Below are 20,310 nucleotides of genomic sequence, written 5' to 3' on the forward strand. Positions count from 1 at the left end.
GGCGGAAGGAAGGACCCCAGTTCCAGGAAAATAAAGCTATGGGGAGGGGGGCGTTGAGGCAGCAGCCAGGCTCTAAAGTGCGTGACCTCCGTGGCGGCGCGTGGCGGGCGCCCGACCGCCCACTTCCCGAGCCGCGTTGCCCGAGCGGTCTCGGAGCACCGCGTGGGCTCGCGAACGCCGGGAACCGGGTCGCCGAGCCCTCTCGGGTGGGGCGGGGGAGGGGCGGGCGCGAGGCGCGGCGCAGGCGCAGTGCGCGCCTCGGTTGTCAAACATGGCTGAAGCGCCGCTGCTACCGCTACAGCCGCTGAAGGGAAAATGCTGAGCTCGCCTGGGCCGGGTGGGCGGCGGCGGCGAGGGCGGCGACGGGAACCCGCTTCCCGGGCGCGGCAGCGGCGGCGGTCATGGCTCGGCTGGCCGACTACTTCATTGTGGTAGGCTACGACCACGAGAAGCCAGGTAAGGGTGTGGGGCGGGCGCCGCCCCCGGGCTTCGCCTCCGCCCCCGGCAGCCGTCCAGTGGGCTCGGCGGGGCCGGGCGTCGTGGCCGGGAGGCGGGGAGCGGGAGGGCCGGGTCCCGCGGTGGAGGAGCGGTGGGTCGACTAGTGTCGGGCCTTCGCTGCGCGGTCGAGCCTAGCTGGCGGTGGGCGTGTGTGAGGGAACCGCGGGACGGCGGTCGCGGGGCTAGGCCGTGGCGGTGCGCCCGGGGGCTGGGGGGCTGGGCCGGTGGAGAGCCTGCCCGCGCGCCGGCGCGCTCTGCCGTGGAGGCTGCTGGCACCCGGGACCGCGCCCTCGTGCCGGCGGGGTTGGGAGGGCGGGAGCACACTGTGCGGGAGTTCCTAGGAGTCCACTTGTGCCCTGCATCCTGAGTAAGAGGGACGCTGGGGGCAGTCCTCCCGGAGAGGAAGTGCAGAGAGTCCGGTGCTGCCTCCCGCCTGCCCTCTGAGGGGGGGGGGGGGAGCCTGGGACATCCCGACCGAAACGCCGGGTACTTGGAAGGGCCAAAGGATCCATGCACTTTGAAACATTTCTAGGAAATTCTTTCAGGACGTATGGGCGGGCATTCCAGAACGAAATGATTCTCTTAAGTAAAGATAGCCACCACTGCAGGTGCTCTCACTTAGCTTTCATGTGCTTTGATTGTTCTCTTTATTCGTCAGAGAATCCTTCACAAGGGACAGTTTGGCAGATGCTTTGTACTTTTGATTGATGGACTTGCGCAACCAGGAGTATACAGGGTTCACGCACGTTTATTTTCGTGTTTGTATCTCTTTGTGTTGCTATATATAGATAAGCGGGATGTAATAACTAGGTGAGCTGGGGAAGCTCCTTTCTTTCAGGGTAATTCCAGTCTCAAACTTGAAAGGAAGTTTAGGTACCAGCTCTCCAGCCTCTTCCTTGTCCCAGGAGGTGCTTAGTCGTCCCAGGAGGTGGTTAGTCGTTGATAGCACCAGCATACCATTGTTCTACCCACCTCTTTTCTGTTATTCATCCCTAAGAATTTTATATCGGAGAAGGGATCCTTCACATCTTTGGTTTCTCACTACTACCTGACTGAGGTCACTTAAAAGAACTACTTGCTGGTAGGTGAGATACCTCAGCCGATCAAGGCTTTTGCTGGGCTAGCCTGGAGTCTGCCTGAGTTGGATCCCTGAAGTCATGAAAAGGTGGAAGGCAAGAACTGATTACACAGAGTTGTCTTCTGACTTTCATAGGTGTGCCCTAGTATGCATGCCCCCATCACACACACAAACACACACACACACACACACACACACACACACACAAACACACGCATACACCAAAAAGAAGGCACTGGGTTGTATTTAGAGAATCTTCTGGCTGCTGCAAAATGTCATGTCATTTCTTAGTACTTTTTCAGTCTCTTACCAAGATGATATAGTCTATTATCCAGATTGACAGTGTGGAGAATTAGTTTTGTTTTTAATCTTGTTCAGTTTTTACTTATATCGTTCTTTCCCCCACAACAATTTTTATTTTATTTTATTTTAGTTTTTTGAGACAGAGTCTCTTTACAGAGCCCTGGCTGTCCGGGAACTCCCTGTGTAGACCAGGTTGGTTTTGAACTCACAGAGATCCACTTGCCTCTGCCTCTCTCTAGAGTGCTGAAATTTATGGCCACACCCAGCCTCCCACCCAGCAATTTTGAAACAGTAACAAACTTGAAAGACGGAAAGCAAGCATGGCACATAGTTGTTGGTATTTTATCTTATTTTTTTTAAAACATTTTGAGAGGAAGCTGCTGACCTTTCGCCCTGTCACTCAGAATGGTTTAGTGTGAATTTTATACAAAGAACATTGTCCTACATAATGACAGTGCAGTATTCAAAACAGGACATTCACACTGACTCAGTATTGCACTTAGCTTGGGTTTCGTTGATTATGCTGCTAATCACATAACTGGCAAAGGAGTCAGTACAATTAAGTTTGCATTTTTGCGTTGTCTCCTTTGTCTCCCTCTTTCAGCATGGAAAAGTTCCCTCATCTTTTTCTTGATCTCGTCACTTTTGAAGATAATGGGTCAGTTTTTTTTTTTTTGAGAGGTATAGTAAAATATTTATTAAAAGAAATCAGCTTATAAAATTTGGAGTTGTTTGCACAAGTTGAAATCCAGCAACCAGTCAAGAACTGAAAAGCTAGCTCAACATGTACTGTTTTCTCCTACAGAAAGCACAGTATAATTCATACAGCTCACATTTAATTAATTTAGGTCCATTCATATTACCTTAAATTACCTGTCTTATTTAAATTAACTTACTATACATTGATCACTTTAGGTCAGTTATTTTTGCAGCTCAACTCTAATGTCCCTCAACTTGAAACCTCTGTGTTCTCTCTCCTAGTTGGATACATACACTAGGGCAAATGTATTACAGCAGTGATTGATGGTCTCTTTGTCTTTTCAGTTGGTCCATACTTTCACTTTGATTACTTGTGATCAGTGTCAGCCAGGCTTTTCTTTTCTTAAACATAATTTTTAATTGATTTGTTGGGAAATTCATATCATGCACCCCAATCCTGCTCATTTCCCAGTCCCTCCATATCCGCCCTTCTCCACCGTAGCATCACCCCAAAAGAAAATTTAAAAATATTGATTCAAAACAAGGCAAAACAAAAAGAGCCAGGCTGCAGTGGTGCACACCTTTAATTCCAACACTTGAAGGTAGAGCCAGGCGGATCTCTTTGAGTTTGAGGCGAACCTGGTGAGATCCAGGACAGGTACCAAAACTGCATAGAGAAACCCTGTCTCAAAAAAAAACAAAAACAAAAAACAACAACAACAAAAAAAAAAACCAAAAAAAAAAAAAAAAAAAAAAAAAAACCCCAAAAGCCCCACTTCAATCCTCCATCTTTCCCACCTCTCCAACACCTCTCTATTTGTCTTAGTGGCATTTGGAGTCATGCAGTGTACCCTTTTGTCCTTTCAGTTTCATTGCAGTGAGATGTTGGTTTGGCTCAAGGCTTCTCGTACACCATCAACACTGGACCCTCACAGAAACTCCTCATTGGATCTCCTCATTGGAGATCCTGTGGCTGTGGTTCCACAGGACCAGTCCCTTCACATACTGTCAAAGGTGGTAGATGAGGTAGATGTTGGGGTGGGCCAACTCTAAGCCCTGGATGTGTGTCTGGGTGGTAGCTGAGTTGGTCAGCCCAGGCTGCTGGGACCACCCTGTCAGGCAAGGGGCAGAGCCCGCTCTTCTATGCCCATGCTGTTGGGGCCAGCTCTCCCACGCCTGTGGTGAGGGGCAGGGCCGCTCTTCTGCTGTGGCCAGAGAGCCTGCTCTCCCAGGTCCATCTGCTAGGCTTTTCTACTACCGAGTTAATCCTTCTTTTCAATGAATACCTTGAATTCAGGTGTTTTGGTCCTCATCAGGATTTTAATGGATTTGTCATATACTTACATCAATATGGATTTATGATTTATGTGTCTTTTGTAGTGGATTGTACTGCTATTGTTTGTTTTAGTCTGTTGGGGGGTTATTATAACAAAGTACTACAAATTGGATGATTTGTAAACAGAGGCTTTGCTTTTCACAGTTGTAAAGGCTAGAAAGTGTAAAATTAAAAGTGCCAACAAATAGGAGGTCTAGTCAGAGGCATGCTTGTACACAGTCATACTCTCACTTTAACCTCAATGGCCTAAGGGTCCACATGAGCTTTATAGGACCTCTTTAATAAGGGAATGAACCTACTTATGAGGACTCCAGCCCTGTGACCCGAGTACTTCCCAAAGATCCCATCTAGTTCCGTTACTTTGGGTGTTAGGACTTCAACATAGGAATTTTGGGAGGGCACAGATATTCAGACCATTTATTTTGATTTTTCAGTTGTTTTGCCATTTGATCAATGAGTGCTCATGTATTTGGCTTCTGTGTCCTTTCTGTGTCCCCATCATTCTTTGGGCATCATTACTTTTTTTTACATAACATATTCCTGGCATACATACACACACATTTCTGCTAATCTTTTGTGGTGCTAAGGCTCTGACATGGGGCCACTTATATGCTAAGCAAGTGCTCTGCCATTGAGCTACACTCTTAGCTCTCCTGGCATATTTTACACTTCCTTGTCTTGGCCCTGGAATCAACTATTTTCTCTAGGGATCCCTGCTTTTTCCCAGTGAGGCTAATTTCTCAGTGATAACATTTTTATTACTATTGGGTTATAACTATTCCCAGGCCCTCTTCATGGTTGGAACTGGAGGATATATTTATGTATATATACACACATTTCTATATTTCTGTTTCTATACATTGAAAACTGTGAACTCACTCTAGTACCTCTGACTTCAGCCTAACAATCTAGAATTTGCCTTTCACATATTGTAACGGTCTTCTCAAACAGAGAGAAATCGGGATTCATTATCCTTCACACACACACACACACACACACACACACACACCCCTTGTTTTTTGTTGTTGTTTATAACCACTTCTTTCTCTCCATGCTGAGGCTGTTTCTTCATTCTGTATCCTCCTCCCTCACCTCCAGCCCTGTTGGATCTAAGAGCCCATATCAAGGTGCCATAACCAAGGGTCTCCCCCACTTGTGCTCTGACTCCTTATGTTGTCTTCTCCCATCTGTGGACACCCTTCTCATTCTGCTCAGGCTCTGACCTCCCACTCAGGTTGCTCCCTTGTGAAGGCAACCTCCTCACTCTCACTCCCTTTGCACCTTAATGCTCTAGGCCAGTTTGCTCCTCCTACTTTGACCTGGGGGCTCTGACACAGTGTGTTTGGCTTTGGCCCTTCTTTTGTTTGTTTGTTTTTGTTGTTGCTTTTTTTTTTTTTAAGACAGGGTTTCTCTGTGTAGCCCTGGCTGACCTAGAACCAGTTCTGTAGACCAGGCTGGCCTCAAACTCACAGAGATCTACTTGCCTCTGCCTCCCAAGTGCTGGGATTAAAGACGTGCACCACTACTGCCCATGGTTTTGGCTGTTCTTTTACCCTCTGGATTCCCCCGAGAGCTCGATTGAGATTTTGCAAGCCTCACCTCTATCCTGTGGCTACTGACACTCTTCCCCATACAGAACAAAGGGAAGATTATTTTTTAATGAGACTCAGAATGTTGCATAAATTATCTCAAGTATGAAATGCATACTTTTTCTTGTTTAAGATAATTTATGTAGTTTATTCAAGAATAATTTATGTGCAGAAATTTAAGTGAACATTTGAGTGGTTTAAGCAACTATATACACACTAGTGTAGTCACTAACACAATCAAGATATAGAACACTTCCTTGCTACAAGAAGTCGTCTTATGCCCTTTTGTAGTCTCTTTCCTCCCTTGCCTCTGGTGGCTGCAGGTCTGCCTTCTGTCTGTATGTTTTTGTCTCTTCTAGAGTGTCGTATAAATAGAATCAGACAGTTTTTTTTTTAAATGTCCAGCTTATTTTCCACTTAGATTCATACACTGAGTGAGATTTATCTGTGTTGTATTTATTGGTAATTGTCCCCTTGCACTGCCCCTCTTACCCTTCAGTATTGAAGTAGTGAACCCAGGGTCTCACCCATGCTAAGCATGCAGTCTACCTCTGAATTATACTCATTGCTGTACTGTTTCCTTTCCTTTCTTTTCCCATTCCCCTTTCTCCTGTAGCTCAGGCTAACCTCAAACTTATGATGTAGTCAAAGATGACTTGAAATTCTCATCCTCTGCCTCTACCTCCAGTGCTATGATTATAGATGTGTACCCCCATGCCCAGTTTATGTGATGCTAGAAATGGAAGCTGGGGCTTCTTACATGCTAAGCAAGCACTCATCAATTGAGCTGCACTCCCAGCCCCAGAGATACATTGTTTCTTTATATTGCTAAGTAATACAAAGTTTGTTCATTCTTTCATCAGTTGGTGGTGCTCCATGCTTCCAGATTTTGGTTATTATGAATAAAATTGATGTGGATATTTGAGAAGATCTTTGAATATTGACATGTTTTCATTTGTCTTGGGTTAAAACAAAATTCTTAGGTCATGGTCAAGTATCTGCTTAAGTTTATATAAAATTGTCATTGAGTTTTCCAAACTACCTGAGTTGTGTAGGATGAAAATCTACAAAGTGTATGTACTTACTTAAATTACAAGTAAAGAATCAATCTAATTGATTTTTCTAACCTTTATTATACAACTGTCTTCAGGAGTTAGTATGGTTTTATTACTCAACTCTATTTAAAAGATAATCAGGTTATGATAATGTACTTATCTTTGTGTATTTGATACCAGAGTGTACCTGGTATTATTCAGCCAGTACATTACTGTTGTGTGTGTGTGTGTGTGTGTGTGTGTGTGTGTGTGTGTGTTTCAAGACAGGGTAGCTTTGGCTGTCCTGGAACTCACTATGTAGACCAGGCTGTCCTTGAACTCACAAGTGCTGGGATTAAAGGTGTAATACCAGGCAATCATTACTGGTATTTTTAAAGTGTCTTAGCCATTAAGAATACTTTTAGTTGAGTTATTTTTAATTAATTAATTATTTTTTTCCTTTATTTAGTGTGATTGTGTGATTGTGTGTGTGTGTGTGTGTGTGTGCGCGCGCGCGGACAACTCTCCAGAGTTGATTTTCTCCTTTTACCATGTAGGTTCCCGGGATTGAATAAAGTCATTAGACTTGGCAGCAAGTGCCTTTATCTAATGAACCATCTTGCTGACCCCAGTTACATTATTTTCTTTCCTCCTTCCTTTCTCTCTTCTTCACTCTCTTTCCCTCTCCATCTCCCTTGCTTCCTTCCTCCCTTCCTCCCTCCCTCCCTCTCTCCCTTCCTTCCTTCCTTCTTTTGAGACAGAGTCTCACTATGTAGTCCTGGATGTACTAGAACTATCTATGTAGACGACACAGACCTCAAACTCATAGAAATCCACTTGTTTCTGCCCCCTAAGTGCTAGGATTAAAGGCATGTGCTCGCTCGCGCTCTCTCTCTCTCTCTCTCTCTCTCTCTCTCTCTCTCTCTCTCTCTCCCCTCTCCCTCTCCCTCTCCCTCTCCCTCTCCCTCTCCCTCTCCTCTCCCTCTCTCTCTCTCCAAAATGGGGAAATCTGAGTAAGAATGGTGGCTTGTTATATGATACCAGCATCCTAATGGTGATTCTGTACTGTAAGGATGCAGCTGTCTGTTGAGAGAAATGAGGTAAAGGGGTCCATGGTGTCTGTTATTCTTTTAACTGTTGGTAAATCTGTAACTGTGTCAACATATAAAGTCCAGAAACCATCAGGAAGATAAAATGTGTTTTTAGTATCTTTATTTTTTTCTTTTTTAAAAAAGATTTATTTATTATGTACAGTGTTCTGCCTGCATGTATGTCTACATGACAAGAGGGGCACCAGATCTCATTGTAGATGGTTGTGAGCACCATGTGGTTGCTGGGAATTGAACTCAGGACCTCTGGAAGAGCAACCAATACTCTTAACCTCTGAGCCATCTCTCCAGCCCTCTTTATTTTTTCTTAACATTGATGACATAAGGAAGTTCTTAGTATATGCAGTTTCAGAAAACATAATTTTCAGTGATAGAATTATATTTCTGAGGATCAGTTTTATTGACTTTCTTATTATTGAACACTTATTTCCCCCCACAGATTTGTGCTTTTTATGCTGATGCTGTCATTTATAAGAGCATAGCTTAAAAATCATTGAATTTTATGATAGTTTGATTTTGATAATTCATCATTTAAATCTATATTTTTCAGGCATAGTGAGATGGTACAGTTGGTAAAGTGCTTCACAAGGGCCCGAGTGCAGATCCCTACCCCCCATATGAAAATAGCCAGGCTCAGCTGTGCACAGCATCTGTAATCCAAGTGTGGGGGAGGAAGAGACAGGAAAATCCTTGGAGCTTCCTGCCTAGATAGTTTAGCTGAATCAGTGTGTTTCAGGTTCTGTGAGAAACCCTGTTTAAAGAAATAAGGTGGATAGCAATTGAGAAAGACACCCATGACCACCTCTGGTCTCCATACGCATGTACACACGTACATTGTCCCCCCTCCCCCGAAAAAAGCCTTCATTTTACAACTTTATTTGGATGGTGGTGGAATAATTAGGAAGTATAATTTGTCTCTAAAAGACAGTCTGTAGCCATGGGCAGTGGTGGTGCACGCCTTTAATCCCAGCACTCGGGAGGCAGAGGCAAGCTGATCTCTGTGAGTTCGAGGCCAGCCTGGGCTACAGAGTGAGTTCCAGGAAAGGCGAAAAGCTACGCAGAGAAACCCTGTCTTGAAAAACCAAAAACAAACAAACAAACAAACAAAAAAAAAACCACACACACTTTACTTTTCTTATTGTATTACTTTGTTTTAGTTTTATTGAGATTTGTCAAAGTAAATTTAAGCACTGAATTAATGTCTTTATATGCCTTTATGTTTATTTTTCTGCTGTTCATAAATTTAGAAATGATCCATTTAGCTAGGGATATAGTTTAGTAATAGAGCTCTTGTCTAGCATCACAGGGTCCTAAAGTTTAATATGTGGTTCAGGCAAAAATTATTTATCTAGATATTATTAAACTAGGTTAATTTTAGGTTTAATATTCATTTTAAGATTCTTGTATATCTTTAAAAATCAATGTGCTTCAGAGTATTAAAAGTAATTGAAGCCGGGTGGTGGTAGCACATGCTTTTAATCCCAGCACTTGGGAGGCAGAGCCAGGCGGATCTCTGTGAGTTTGAGGTCAGCCTGGTCTACAAAGTGAGTTCCAGGAAAGGTGCAAAGCTACACAGAGAAACCCTGTCTCAAAAAAAAAAAAAAAAAAAAAAAAAAAAAAAAAAAAAAAAAGAAAGAAAGAATTTGAAATGCTTTGTAGGTATTAAACAATATATTGCAGGTGAAATAAGCAAAAGGTAAATTCATGCATAAATGAAATATATTTTGAGACTCTGTGTGTGTGTGTGTGTGTGTGTGTGTGTGTGTGTGTGTGTGTGTGTATGTATGTCTGGAGGTCCAAGAACAACTTGCTGGAGTGGGCACTCCTACAAAATGGATCTGGAGATTGAACTCAGGTCATCAGGCTTGGCAGCAAGCACCTGCTGAGCCATCTCACTGGCATGAAAATGAGACTTATTGAAAAGCAAGATTAATAGAAATGTGACTCAAGTGGCAGTGAGCTGGAGACAGAAGAAGCCCTTGTTGTGGAAAGAAGGGTGTGGATGTTAGAGTTAGCTGAAATTAGTAAACGTTTATGATAAATTACTATGAGGGATAAAGTAGGATAAGTAGTTGAGGGTAACAGAGATTCTAACCTGAATAATTGGATGGGCAATGTTGTATAAATGCAGGCAAGGGTTGCACTTAATTTTGGACATGTTAAATGTGAGTGTCTTTAATCAAGGTAGAACTATTCTTTGGGTGTTTAAATACATGGGCCAGGAGCAGAGACAGGTGAAGGTTAGAGATGTATCTGGCAGTTATCAGTAACCAGTTGCTTATTAGGTAGGAAGAAAAGAATGCTTAACTGAGCATAATTATGTGCAGTGTGCAGGGGAGTGGCTATAATTTCAGGTTAGGATCTAATGATCCTCCCCTGACTCCTTCTGAGGGTCTTGTGTGGGTAAGCAAGCTGCCCTCATTAAGATGGCAACAGCCACACATGCTCTGAAGGACACTATTTCTGAGCACCATCCAGATGAAGTCTGAAAAGACAGAGTAGGTAGAGACTAAGCATATAGACTTGGGAGTTGTTAGAGCAGATAGAGCTATTTGTGTAATGTCTTTAGAAAGTTGGCACAGAGATAGGAATAAATGACCAAGGGCCAGGCTGGGGGATGAAAAGAGAAGAAACAGTGAAGTTTGGTGAGTTTGGGAGCAGCATTCACCTCTCTAATAGATATTAATTTCCTTGTAGGTGATGGATCCCCTAATTATTGTCTAGTTACATGGTATGCAAAAGAGAAAGATTGTTTTCAAATTAAATTTTTTGTTTAGATTTAAATTTTTTTTTTTTGAGTATGGATGTTTTGCCTGTATTTATGCAGCTGTGCATCATGTGTATGCAGTGCCTGTGGAGGCCAGAAGAGGGCATCGGATCTCTTTGGAGCTGGAGAAACATATGTTGGGTTCTGGGAATTGAACCTATGTCCTTTGGAAGAGAGCCAGTACTGTTAAGCACTGAGCCATTTCTCCAGCCCTCTTGAAAATTTTAATAGATATAAACATGTGACTATGTCTGGGCTAGTTGGATATAAATGGAATGATGAATATAATGTTTCAGAAGTGTTCTGAAAAGATATCGGTGTGTATTGCCAGCTTTTCTCTAGAAAAGCTATCTCTAGAAACGGGTGTTCTCATATAAAGGCTAGAAATCTAGTAGCCATCTTGGATAAGGGTCCACGTTCTAGGGGTAGCAGAAAAGCTTTCTAGCAAAAAGTTAGAACTTGAATAGCTAATGGCTTAGAGTAGGATTGTTATAGCAGACCTGGAGAGCTGCTTTGTATTTTTGTTTTGTTTTGTTTTTTTAAACATGATAAATTATAACATTTTATGTTTAAATCACTATAAATCTGAGTTTTCAGTTTCATGTTGACAATACAGGTACATGGTGGGGAGCAGTTCAGGATGTAGGATCACAGACAATGAAGGAATGTTTCTCAGTGTCACGTGTAGTCAGTTGAGATCACTAAAGAGCTTTGTGGTTGAAGGTACAAATAATCTACTTATATGCTATGTACAGATAAGGAGGAGCCAGTAAAGGCTCCCTCTGCTGTGTGGCCTCCTCCTGTTACTTGTATTTAACTCCATTATTGAATGGCAAATCATGAACTTCAGGTTTACTCTAGTGAATGATGCTGTCTTTTGAAAAGTTATATAGGATCATTTTTAACTGACTTTTGAGTTGGTTGTTGTTTTATAAACCAAATTGCAAAATTTTAGTAGGAGGAATGATAGGAATTGGAGCCCACAGACTAAACTCCCTATTTAAGAAGTCTCATTGTGATAGGTGTGACTATCTGGTTGGAAAACTTTGAAAATATTTTATTAAAACTAAAAAAGACCAGCTCCATGTACCAGTGTGCTCTGACTTTTCTTCCTTCTTTCCTTTTTTTTTTTTTTTTTTACCCCCCTTAAAACAGGATCTCTGTAGTCTAGGCTAGGCTGGAACTCACTAGATATATGCAACCAGTAGTTGCAAACCTTGCATTTTAAGAGGGAAATAAAAGAGAAGTAATCTTCATTTTTTTAAATGTCTTAATGTTCTTTCTTTTTCTTTTTCTCTTTCTCTTCTTCTCTTCCTTGCCCCCTCCCTCCCTCCCTCCCTTCCTTTTTTTCTTTTTTGGTTTTTCAAAACTTGATTTTTCAGTGTAGTCCTGACTGTTTGGAATTTGCTCTGTAGACCAGGCTGGCCTGGAACTCTGAGATCTGTCTGCTTCTGCCTCCCAAGTGCTGGGATTAAAGACATGTACCACCACACCCAGTTTAATGCTGTTTCTTAATGATGTATTGCATAATAGCTACATGTTTCCACCCCTGGGGCTGCTATAACAAAGTATCATAAATTTGTGGCTTAAAACAACAGGTGTTTATTCTTGCATAATTTTGGTGGGTGATTCTGGAGTTTAGGTGTCAGGAGGCGACTTCCTCTGAGGGCTTCTAGGGGAGATCATTCATTTCTTCTAGCTTTTGGGGTTCCCCACTTATGGCACCATAATTCTATGTTTTGCATTTCTCTGCACATGGCTTCCTTTGTCTGAGTCTCTGCCCTCTTTTTCATAAAAACAATTTCTTTGCTCAACCTGTAGTACATGTCTATAATCCCAGCTGCTTGGGAGGCAGAAGCAGGCAGATGGGCAAGTTCAAGGCTTTGTGAGTTAAAAATAAGTTCAAGGCTTGACTGGGCAACTTAGTCCCAAAACAAACAACAAACAAACAACAACAAAGAAAAATGGCGGTGGCTGTAGCTCACTAGTGAAGCACCTGTCTAGCATGTTTGAGCCCCCAGGTTCAATTCCCAGTTCTGGGTGTTGGGGAGGATTAGGAGGCCTTTTTTGCTTTATTCTTCCTTCTTTCCCCTCCCTCCCTACCCCCCAGCCCTGCACTCTTTCTTTTTCCTCCGTCCCTCCCTTTCTTTCTTTTTCTTCCCTGTACTAGAGATTTCACATAGGTCATCACACACACACACACACACACACACACACACACACAGACATGCTAAATAAACATTCTATCACTGAGCTATATCTCCAGCCCTGTTTTTTTATTTATCCAAAGACTCTTGGGATGGATAACTCTGGTTGTCAGGTTGACTCACATGGGAAGAAGAAACCTTTAACTGAAGAATTGCTTCCATCAGATTGGCCTGCGGGCATGTGTTGGGGGGGAGGCATTTTCTTAATTGCTAATTGATGTAGGAGGGCCCAGTCCATTGTGGATGGTACCATCTTTAGGAAGGTGGGCCTGGGCTGTGTAAAAAAAAGTAACTGAACTAGCCAGTGAGTGGTATTCCTTAAAGTTTCTGCTTCAGTCCCTGCCTTAAAGTTCCTGCCCTGACTTCCCTGGATGATGGATTATAACCTGTAAGCCAGATAAACCCTTTCCTAAATTGCTTTTGGTCAGTGTTTTATCACAGTAATAGAGAAACAAACCAGGACAACTGTTAAGCCATAGAAAAATACTGTATAAAGTGACATAAATAAAACGGGTTTTAGTTTTATAAGGTGTACACTCTACCTTAGGAATGAAAAGCACAGAACTTAATCTAATGTTCAGTATTTCCAAAAAAGAGAGTATTTCTGCTTTGTATTCTGTAAGTAGAAATCAGGAGAAATAGGTATCATGTCTACCAGAATTAGCTTTCAGGGAGTAAAACACTGTATTTTAGTGTTGAAGTCTAGGGAATCACTGCTAAAGACGTTCAAAGCCATGTTACTCCTCCTTAGCTACAAATACTGATGAGGTTAATTCTTTGGGGGCGGGGGAGGCTGGCTTTACTAGAAAACAGGTGAATGCCTTTGATTGAAGATTGGTGCCTAGTCTCTCTCTCTTTTTTTTTTTTCTTTCCTCTTGTCTTACATAGCAGATTGTATGACCTGTTTACTCTTTTTGACTTTATCTCTATGTACATTTGGTTTTTGACCGGCCCATTCTGTTCAGCTCTTAAATTCTTGTGTTCCTGTGGCTATAATCTTTGCTTAGCTGTTTCCTTTCCTTCCCTTCTCCTCTTCTTCTTTCTTTTGGTGCTGAGGTGAACCCAGGGCCTGACTAAGGGTGTGCTATGCCACTCCATTACTCTCACTCTGTGTTTTTCTACTTAGCTTTGACTCAGCTGTGTGGTTCTGTTGCACATTCCTGGTGCATATTCCTTTATACATTGCTGATTTGTTTTATGTCTCGTTGAAGTAGTACATATTTGCAAAATCTTCACACATTCTAGGAAGTTGATGGCTTTGTACTGTCTGTCTCTTCAGAACTTTTCACAGTAACTTTGTTTCTAAGTACCAGTACAGGCACTTTTTGGTTCTTTTAATAACATGAAACTCCAGTCCTCTAAAGTTGACAGTGTAAGGAAAGCCCCTACTTGGGAAAGGTTGGCTTGACCTCAGGGCTTCAGTTCTATTTCTTCAGTGATATCATAGAATAATACATTTCTTTAATATTCTGACCCAACATCTCCCTGAATTAAATAATCTTCCCTTTATTTTCTGAGACAATGCTGGAACAGTGAAATAAGATTTTCTAGATGTTGAAAACAAAAGGGTGATGAAGCCAGAGAGTACTTTCAAATCATTTACTCAGTTTGTAAGGTATAGCTTACTCCTTTCCAGGCTGTGGTCTCTTAAAGGGATATCATCCTACTTATTTATGGTCTGTTACTATATGATGAATGTCTTATTTCAACATGTCATCTGACAGTATCTAGACCTTTCATAGGCACTGGCAGATGATTCCATTAATGTCAGGTCTATTTAAGGTCCCTTTTCCTGGATCTCACGTTCTGGCCAAGGATCAGTCTGATTTTTGGATGGTTGATGTCAGAAGTATGCCTGAGGAGATATTTCATTCCCTACTCTTTGTAGTACTTGGGATTGAATCTAGGTAGGTCCTTGTGCATGCCAAGCAGGAGTCTGTCACTGAGCTGTAGCTCCAGCCCAATTCCTTACTTTTAACAGCACTAACTGGGCTCTACTTAACACAAGAAGGGACACACAAACACAGGGGGATGGGATGGAACATCTTTATTTTGTACCTGTTTGCCACTGTTGTCCTAGCATTGAAAAAATTTCAATGTTTTCTGAAACATGCTCCTAACTTTCATGTACAGATCATAGTTCAGCTAAACAGGTATCATAGCTTCTATTTTTAAAGGAAAATTATAAAGCTGTAAGTTTACATTTATTTTTAACTGATAGTCTTTTCTGTTTTGATTTTAATCTGAACAAATAATGATAACATTTTTATTACTCTGTATGCATGAAGTTAGTTGATGTAGTTTTTAAAAACAATACTTTGAATCTAGAAGCGTCTAGATTATGGGCTGATTAATTTGTGTAGCTAAATTGTAATGGTTTTGGAAAGCTGACATATCCTTTCTGCTTTACTCCCTTGAATAACAGGCCTGAAATTTTTTTTTTTTTGCTTGTAATGATTAAACAGAATAGTTAGTTGTCAAAGCATTTAATTCAAAGCCCAAAACAAAGCAATATTTTATTTTCATAGTGCATAGATTCATTGTAGAAACTATTTTAAATGTATAATTCTACACTTGATCTTATGTAAAAAGCCCAGAAGTGATGTTAAATGTATAATTATAAAGAAATAGTATGATAAAATCACTGTTTACGAAGGGTGTTTGTACTTGTGGTCATGAGGTTTGAAGCTATTAAAGATTTTGTTAATAAGACTCAAAGAAATTGTATGAATGGTTGATAATGGTAGATAAGTAAGCCTCAGCTGGAGTCTTGCTGTCCTTCTAAGGAATCGAGATTGCACACCCTGGTTTTGCTAGTAATTATTGCCTTGTTGTTCCTTTATGGTCATGGTTATCCCAGTGAAGGTAAAGTGATATACATTGTACCTGCTGACATTTTAAAAGGTCTTTCCTGAGATTTTTTTTGTGTGCATTCACATATATATGCTTATACATATACATTTGTGTATATATATATGTGTGTGTGTGTGTGTGTGTGTGTGTGGTGTGTGTGCGCATGTGCATTGTTGCTCTACTTCTTATAAAACAAGGTCATAGTATCTGTTCCTTTATGCAATCTGTGCCAATTGCATATTTAATACAGACTTTTGACATAATATATAATACAACAGTATTAAGGTTTATTAGCTAAGTGTCTGATTATCACTTAAACTATATAAAGTTGAGGGTTAGTAAAGTTGAAAGCGTTGGGTGAATCCCTGTGGTCTGGGTTTGCTTTCTAGTTTTTCCTCTAAATACTTCTGGCCTTAGATGGTTATCTAATTGTTCTGTTTCTGCATCTATAAAATGAGGTAATAGTGACTACTAGTAGTTACCACCTAGATTTGCTATAAAGATTAAGTGAGTTAATTTTTGTAAGTGCTTAAAACCTTGTCTGGAGCACAGTTACAATGTAAACTTTCATTCGTAGAGGTGGAACTGCTGGGTTAAATGATACGTGTTTGCCTATGGAAATCTATAAAGTTTATGCCTAGCATTGTTAGTTTAGTAGATCTTGTACTGTGGTCTCAGGCAATGTTAGTCCTTGTTGTACAGTGCTATCCTCTGAGCACTACAGACACTATTTTTATCAGAGCAGCTGTGACTATTTAAAAACTCCTAAGTTCAGACTTCTTGACTCTTGATGTTCTCCCATACAACATAGAAGGAAAGGGGGTTGTGGGTCATTGGACTTTTTCAGAGGTTCTGGCGGTTCACTTCTGCATCTCCCAGTAGTAGTATGTGATTCTACCCTAATTCATGTGATCTTCAGAGGTGTGTGTGTGTGGAGGTTAGCTGACTCCATCTTTACAGCTATGCTGTGAGACTTTCGGTGTTGCTGGCTGCTTTGGGGGTCACCCTTGCTCTGTAAATCAGCTCAATAAACCCACTTGTTCCTTAGGTTGAACTTTGGTGGAGTAATACTTTGTTCTGTCATTGGTGCTCTGTAAGTGGGGGGTTGACGCTTCTTTGTCTCCCCGTAGAAAGACTTCTTGCAACAGTCCAGCTTCGCTAACCCTACCTTAAATGGAGCCAGTTAGAGTCACCCTTAGTTTCCTCTTTTGGAGCAAGCAAAGCCTCTTTCTTTGCACTGGCATGACAGTAATACTAGGATGAGGCTGCCAAGGACTGTTTTCCCTGATATGTTTCGGGGACTGAATCCTGATAGAACCCAATTCAGAGTGAAAAGGGAGACACTTTTGGAAATATCATTTATACCCTTGGTTCCAGCTGTTCTGAAGACCAAAAGAACATTTATTATTATTATTATATTGTTATTATTATTATTATTTTTAAATTTTTTTCAAGACAGGGTTTCTCTGTGTAGCCCTGGCTGTCCTGGAACTCACTTTGTAGACCAGGCTGGCCTCCAACTCAGAGATCTGCCTTCTTGGATTAAAGGCATGGGCTACCAATGCTTGACCAAAAGAATATTTTTAATAGTTTTTGGGTCTACACTAAATTGTCATCCAGAAATATTATATTAATTTAACATATAGGAATATGCCCATTTCCTTTGTTTACCCTCCTGCTTAATAGAGGTTGGTTCAAGATCAGACTTTATATTTAATTTATATTATATATCTGAAACATTAAAAATTGGCTCTTGCCTTTGGTCTTCATTGTATCCACAGGGGTTTTGCAAACATAAATATGAATTATGAAAAATTTGAAGTCTTCTCTTCTTTTTGCCTGATTTATTTAGATTGCAAGAGAGGTCATTGTCCAGACATATCCCATTATTTTGTGAGTAGAGAAATTCTAGAAACTGGAAAAAGAAACAGTCCTTTCAACAGAGTTACTGTTATTATTTTTGCAGACTGTTGAGTAATGTAGACCTTTCTTTTCAGTGGTTTGCTTAACAGATTAAGAGGAAGAATTTGTATCTTCCCTGACAAATGCTTGTTTCCCCTGATGAGACAATTACATACATCTCTTTTCCTTTGATCTGTTGTTGTTCTTTATGTACTTTATTAGTTGACAAGGTTAATTGGTTGGTTTGAAGAAAACACAACTTGTTTGGGAAGTTGAGATCTCAAGGTACTTTCACTTTCTACCAAATATTCTGTTATAATGTTCACTCAAAATACAGAGTTAAGAACTTGTAATGAAAAATTATTTAAAGAAAATGAATAGTTTCGGAGAAGTTTTATAAGTGAAAAAAAAAATTCTGCTTGTAGGTAGTGATGTCTGGTTGTCGGTGTAAGTACATCTTTTGTATTTTCTCAGCCAAAGCTAAACCTTAGTAACATTCAGAGAGAAATCAAGTGTCTGAATAAACTTAGAAAATAGCAGTAGGAAAATGAGTTTGCAGTGGAAAAAAGCAGTTAGGACTGGAGTGAATTTTATGGATGCTTTATATAATTGTCCCACATGGTTTGCTCTGGAATTTGAAAAGAATGTGACTTGTTTTAATTTTGAGACAGATGTTTTACCAAATAATTTTAGCTCAAGTAGACACAAATCCATTGAAAATTAAAGGTAGTAAAACTTTTTTTTCTCTTTTGCAACAAGAAGAAACAACAAAATTCATTTAGAATGGTGAAAAACAGAAGAATTTTGAAAATACAAGTTAAGTATTGCCCAAAAACAAAACAAAAAACTGTTCTTTGTATACTATCTTCTATTCAGATTGCGTATCTGAGGAATTTGGCTGTAGAAAACTGAAGAAAATGTGAAGAGTATGTATAGCATTTGGTCAAGTTGTCACAGTATGAATTGGATTACAGAATAATCATTTTTGGTCTTTCTAAAAAATGGTCTTTTTAATTTTAAAAAATGTGTTAGTGCCAGTTAGAATGCATAGTTCCAACTAGAAATGTGCATTACCAGATACTGTTTACCAGACTGGTCTAACTTAATTAATTTCTCACAACAACTACATAGGTGAAGATAATGAGACTGGAAATCATCAAGTGATGCACTCAAGATTCTGTAACAGCCGGGCGGTGGTGGTGCACGCCTTTAATCCCAGCACTTGGGAGGCAGAGACAGGCGGATCTTGTGAGTTCGAGGCCAGCCTGGTCTACCAAGTGAGTTCCAGGAAAGGCGCAAAGTTACACAGAGAAACCTTGTCTCGAAAAACCAAAAAAAAAACCAAAAAAAAAAAAAAAAAAAAAAAAAAAAAAGATTCTGTAACTACTACTGTGATAGCAGTAACGGATCCTGCAACTCAACCTCATCAAGACTGTCACCATTACCTTAGAATGTTCCTCTATGTCCTTCCCATTCATTTCCTGTTCCTGTCCTCCATAGGAAGTCACGGTTCTGACTTTTCTCCTGCCATATACTGATTTTGCCCATCATAGGATGTAACATTAAAGGAATCACATGATATGTAATTCTTTTTTTGTAAGGTTTCTTTTACTCATCACAATTTTTAGATATATCCATGTTGTTTTATTAGAATATTATCTCCCTTTCTTTTGTATTAGTCTACTGTGTGAATAAACCAGTTCGCTTACCCATTCTATTGACAGACAACTGAACTGCTTCTAGTATTTGGCTAAAATGAATTTTAAAACACTGCTACTAATACTCTTATTGTTAAAAAAAGTTGTTTTCAATTTCACCTGAGTAAATACCTGTCAGTTGTATTTCTGGTCTTAGGCTGCTGTAGGTTTCCATTTGATAAGAAATGGCAATATCTTTCCCGAAGTAGTTGTACCATTTCTTACAGTATATGAGAGTTGTAACTCTATAATCTATATAGATTATATATGGTTATAATTCTATAATCTCATCAGTATGTGGTTGATAGTCTTTAGCATTTCTGGAATTCATGCTAGTATTATTCCCACAGTACCTACCTCACGCCTCCTAACTTCTGTATTCCCACTATGGTCCAAAATGGTGACGAAAGCTGGAGATGTAGCTCGTTTGGTATAGCGCTTTCCTATCTTGCTTGAGACCCTAGTGGTGTCTCCAGCACTCCCACAAGCTAGGTGTTGCCAGTTGCATGACTGCAGTCCTAGTACCTGGGAGAGATTGCAGAAGGGTCAAGAGTTCACAGTCAGCAACATCTACATAGTGAGCTTGAGGTCAAACTGTGACACATAAAACTTTGCCCCCCCACAACATAACAGTAATAAAAGAGAAAAAGAATGAATGAATGAAAGGAAGGAAGGGAGGGAGAAAAGGGTGGCTAGACCAGATTTCCTTAGTTGAGATTGTATGGAAAGGGAGGTGAGGAAGGGACACTCACTCCAAGACTTCTGGCCCAAATCTGACAACCCCTAGCTATTGCCTTCCTGTTTTTCTGTAGCACTTTTTTAATATTTTATTTATTTTTATGTGTATTTATGTTTTTGCCTCAGTTTGCTAATCTGTGGTCTTTCTGTCAAGAGCTTTAGCTCAGTGTCTGACATGGCAGATACTTTTAAAAACAGTATGAATTTCTACTAGAGATGTTTGTTTCTACTGGAAAATGTTTGGGTGTAGCAGGGCATTCTTCTGTAACAGGAAGTTTATGTGACAGACTTGTTTTAGGAAGAATATGGAGTAAATATGAGGCCAAAGAGGAATCTGAGTTCAAGGTATGATTTGGTAGATGGCAGCCTATTACATTTTCTTTTAAGTTATATTTGTTACAGCAGATTTGATATTCCATGAAGACAAGTCAGAAATATATACCCTTATAATTCATTTCTCTAAATAATAACTTTTGATTGATATATTTTGGTCTTTAATT

General features: G+C 40.5%; 1 protein-coding gene across 1 annotated transcript in view; it reads left to right on the plus strand.

Moving 5' to 3' along the window:
* The first annotated feature begins 255 nt into the window (after positions 1 to 255).
* The window catches only part of Sbf2 (SET binding factor 2), a 352,132-nt gene continuing 332,077 nt past the window's right edge, over positions 256 to 20,310 (plus strand). Inside the window, 1 exon segment of the mRNA XM_037211535.1 lies at positions 256 to 456. Within this exon segment, the coding sequence (XP_037067430.1) occupies positions 402 to 456 (55 nt within the window). The 5' untranslated portion in view covers positions 256 to 401.

This window comes from Peromyscus leucopus, chromosome 1 (assembly GCF_004664715.2).
Source record: "Peromyscus leucopus breed LL Stock chromosome 1, UCI_PerLeu_2.1, whole genome shotgun sequence".
In the NCBI taxonomy this organism is placed as follows: domain Eukaryota; kingdom Metazoa; phylum Chordata; class Mammalia; order Rodentia; family Cricetidae; genus Peromyscus; species Peromyscus leucopus.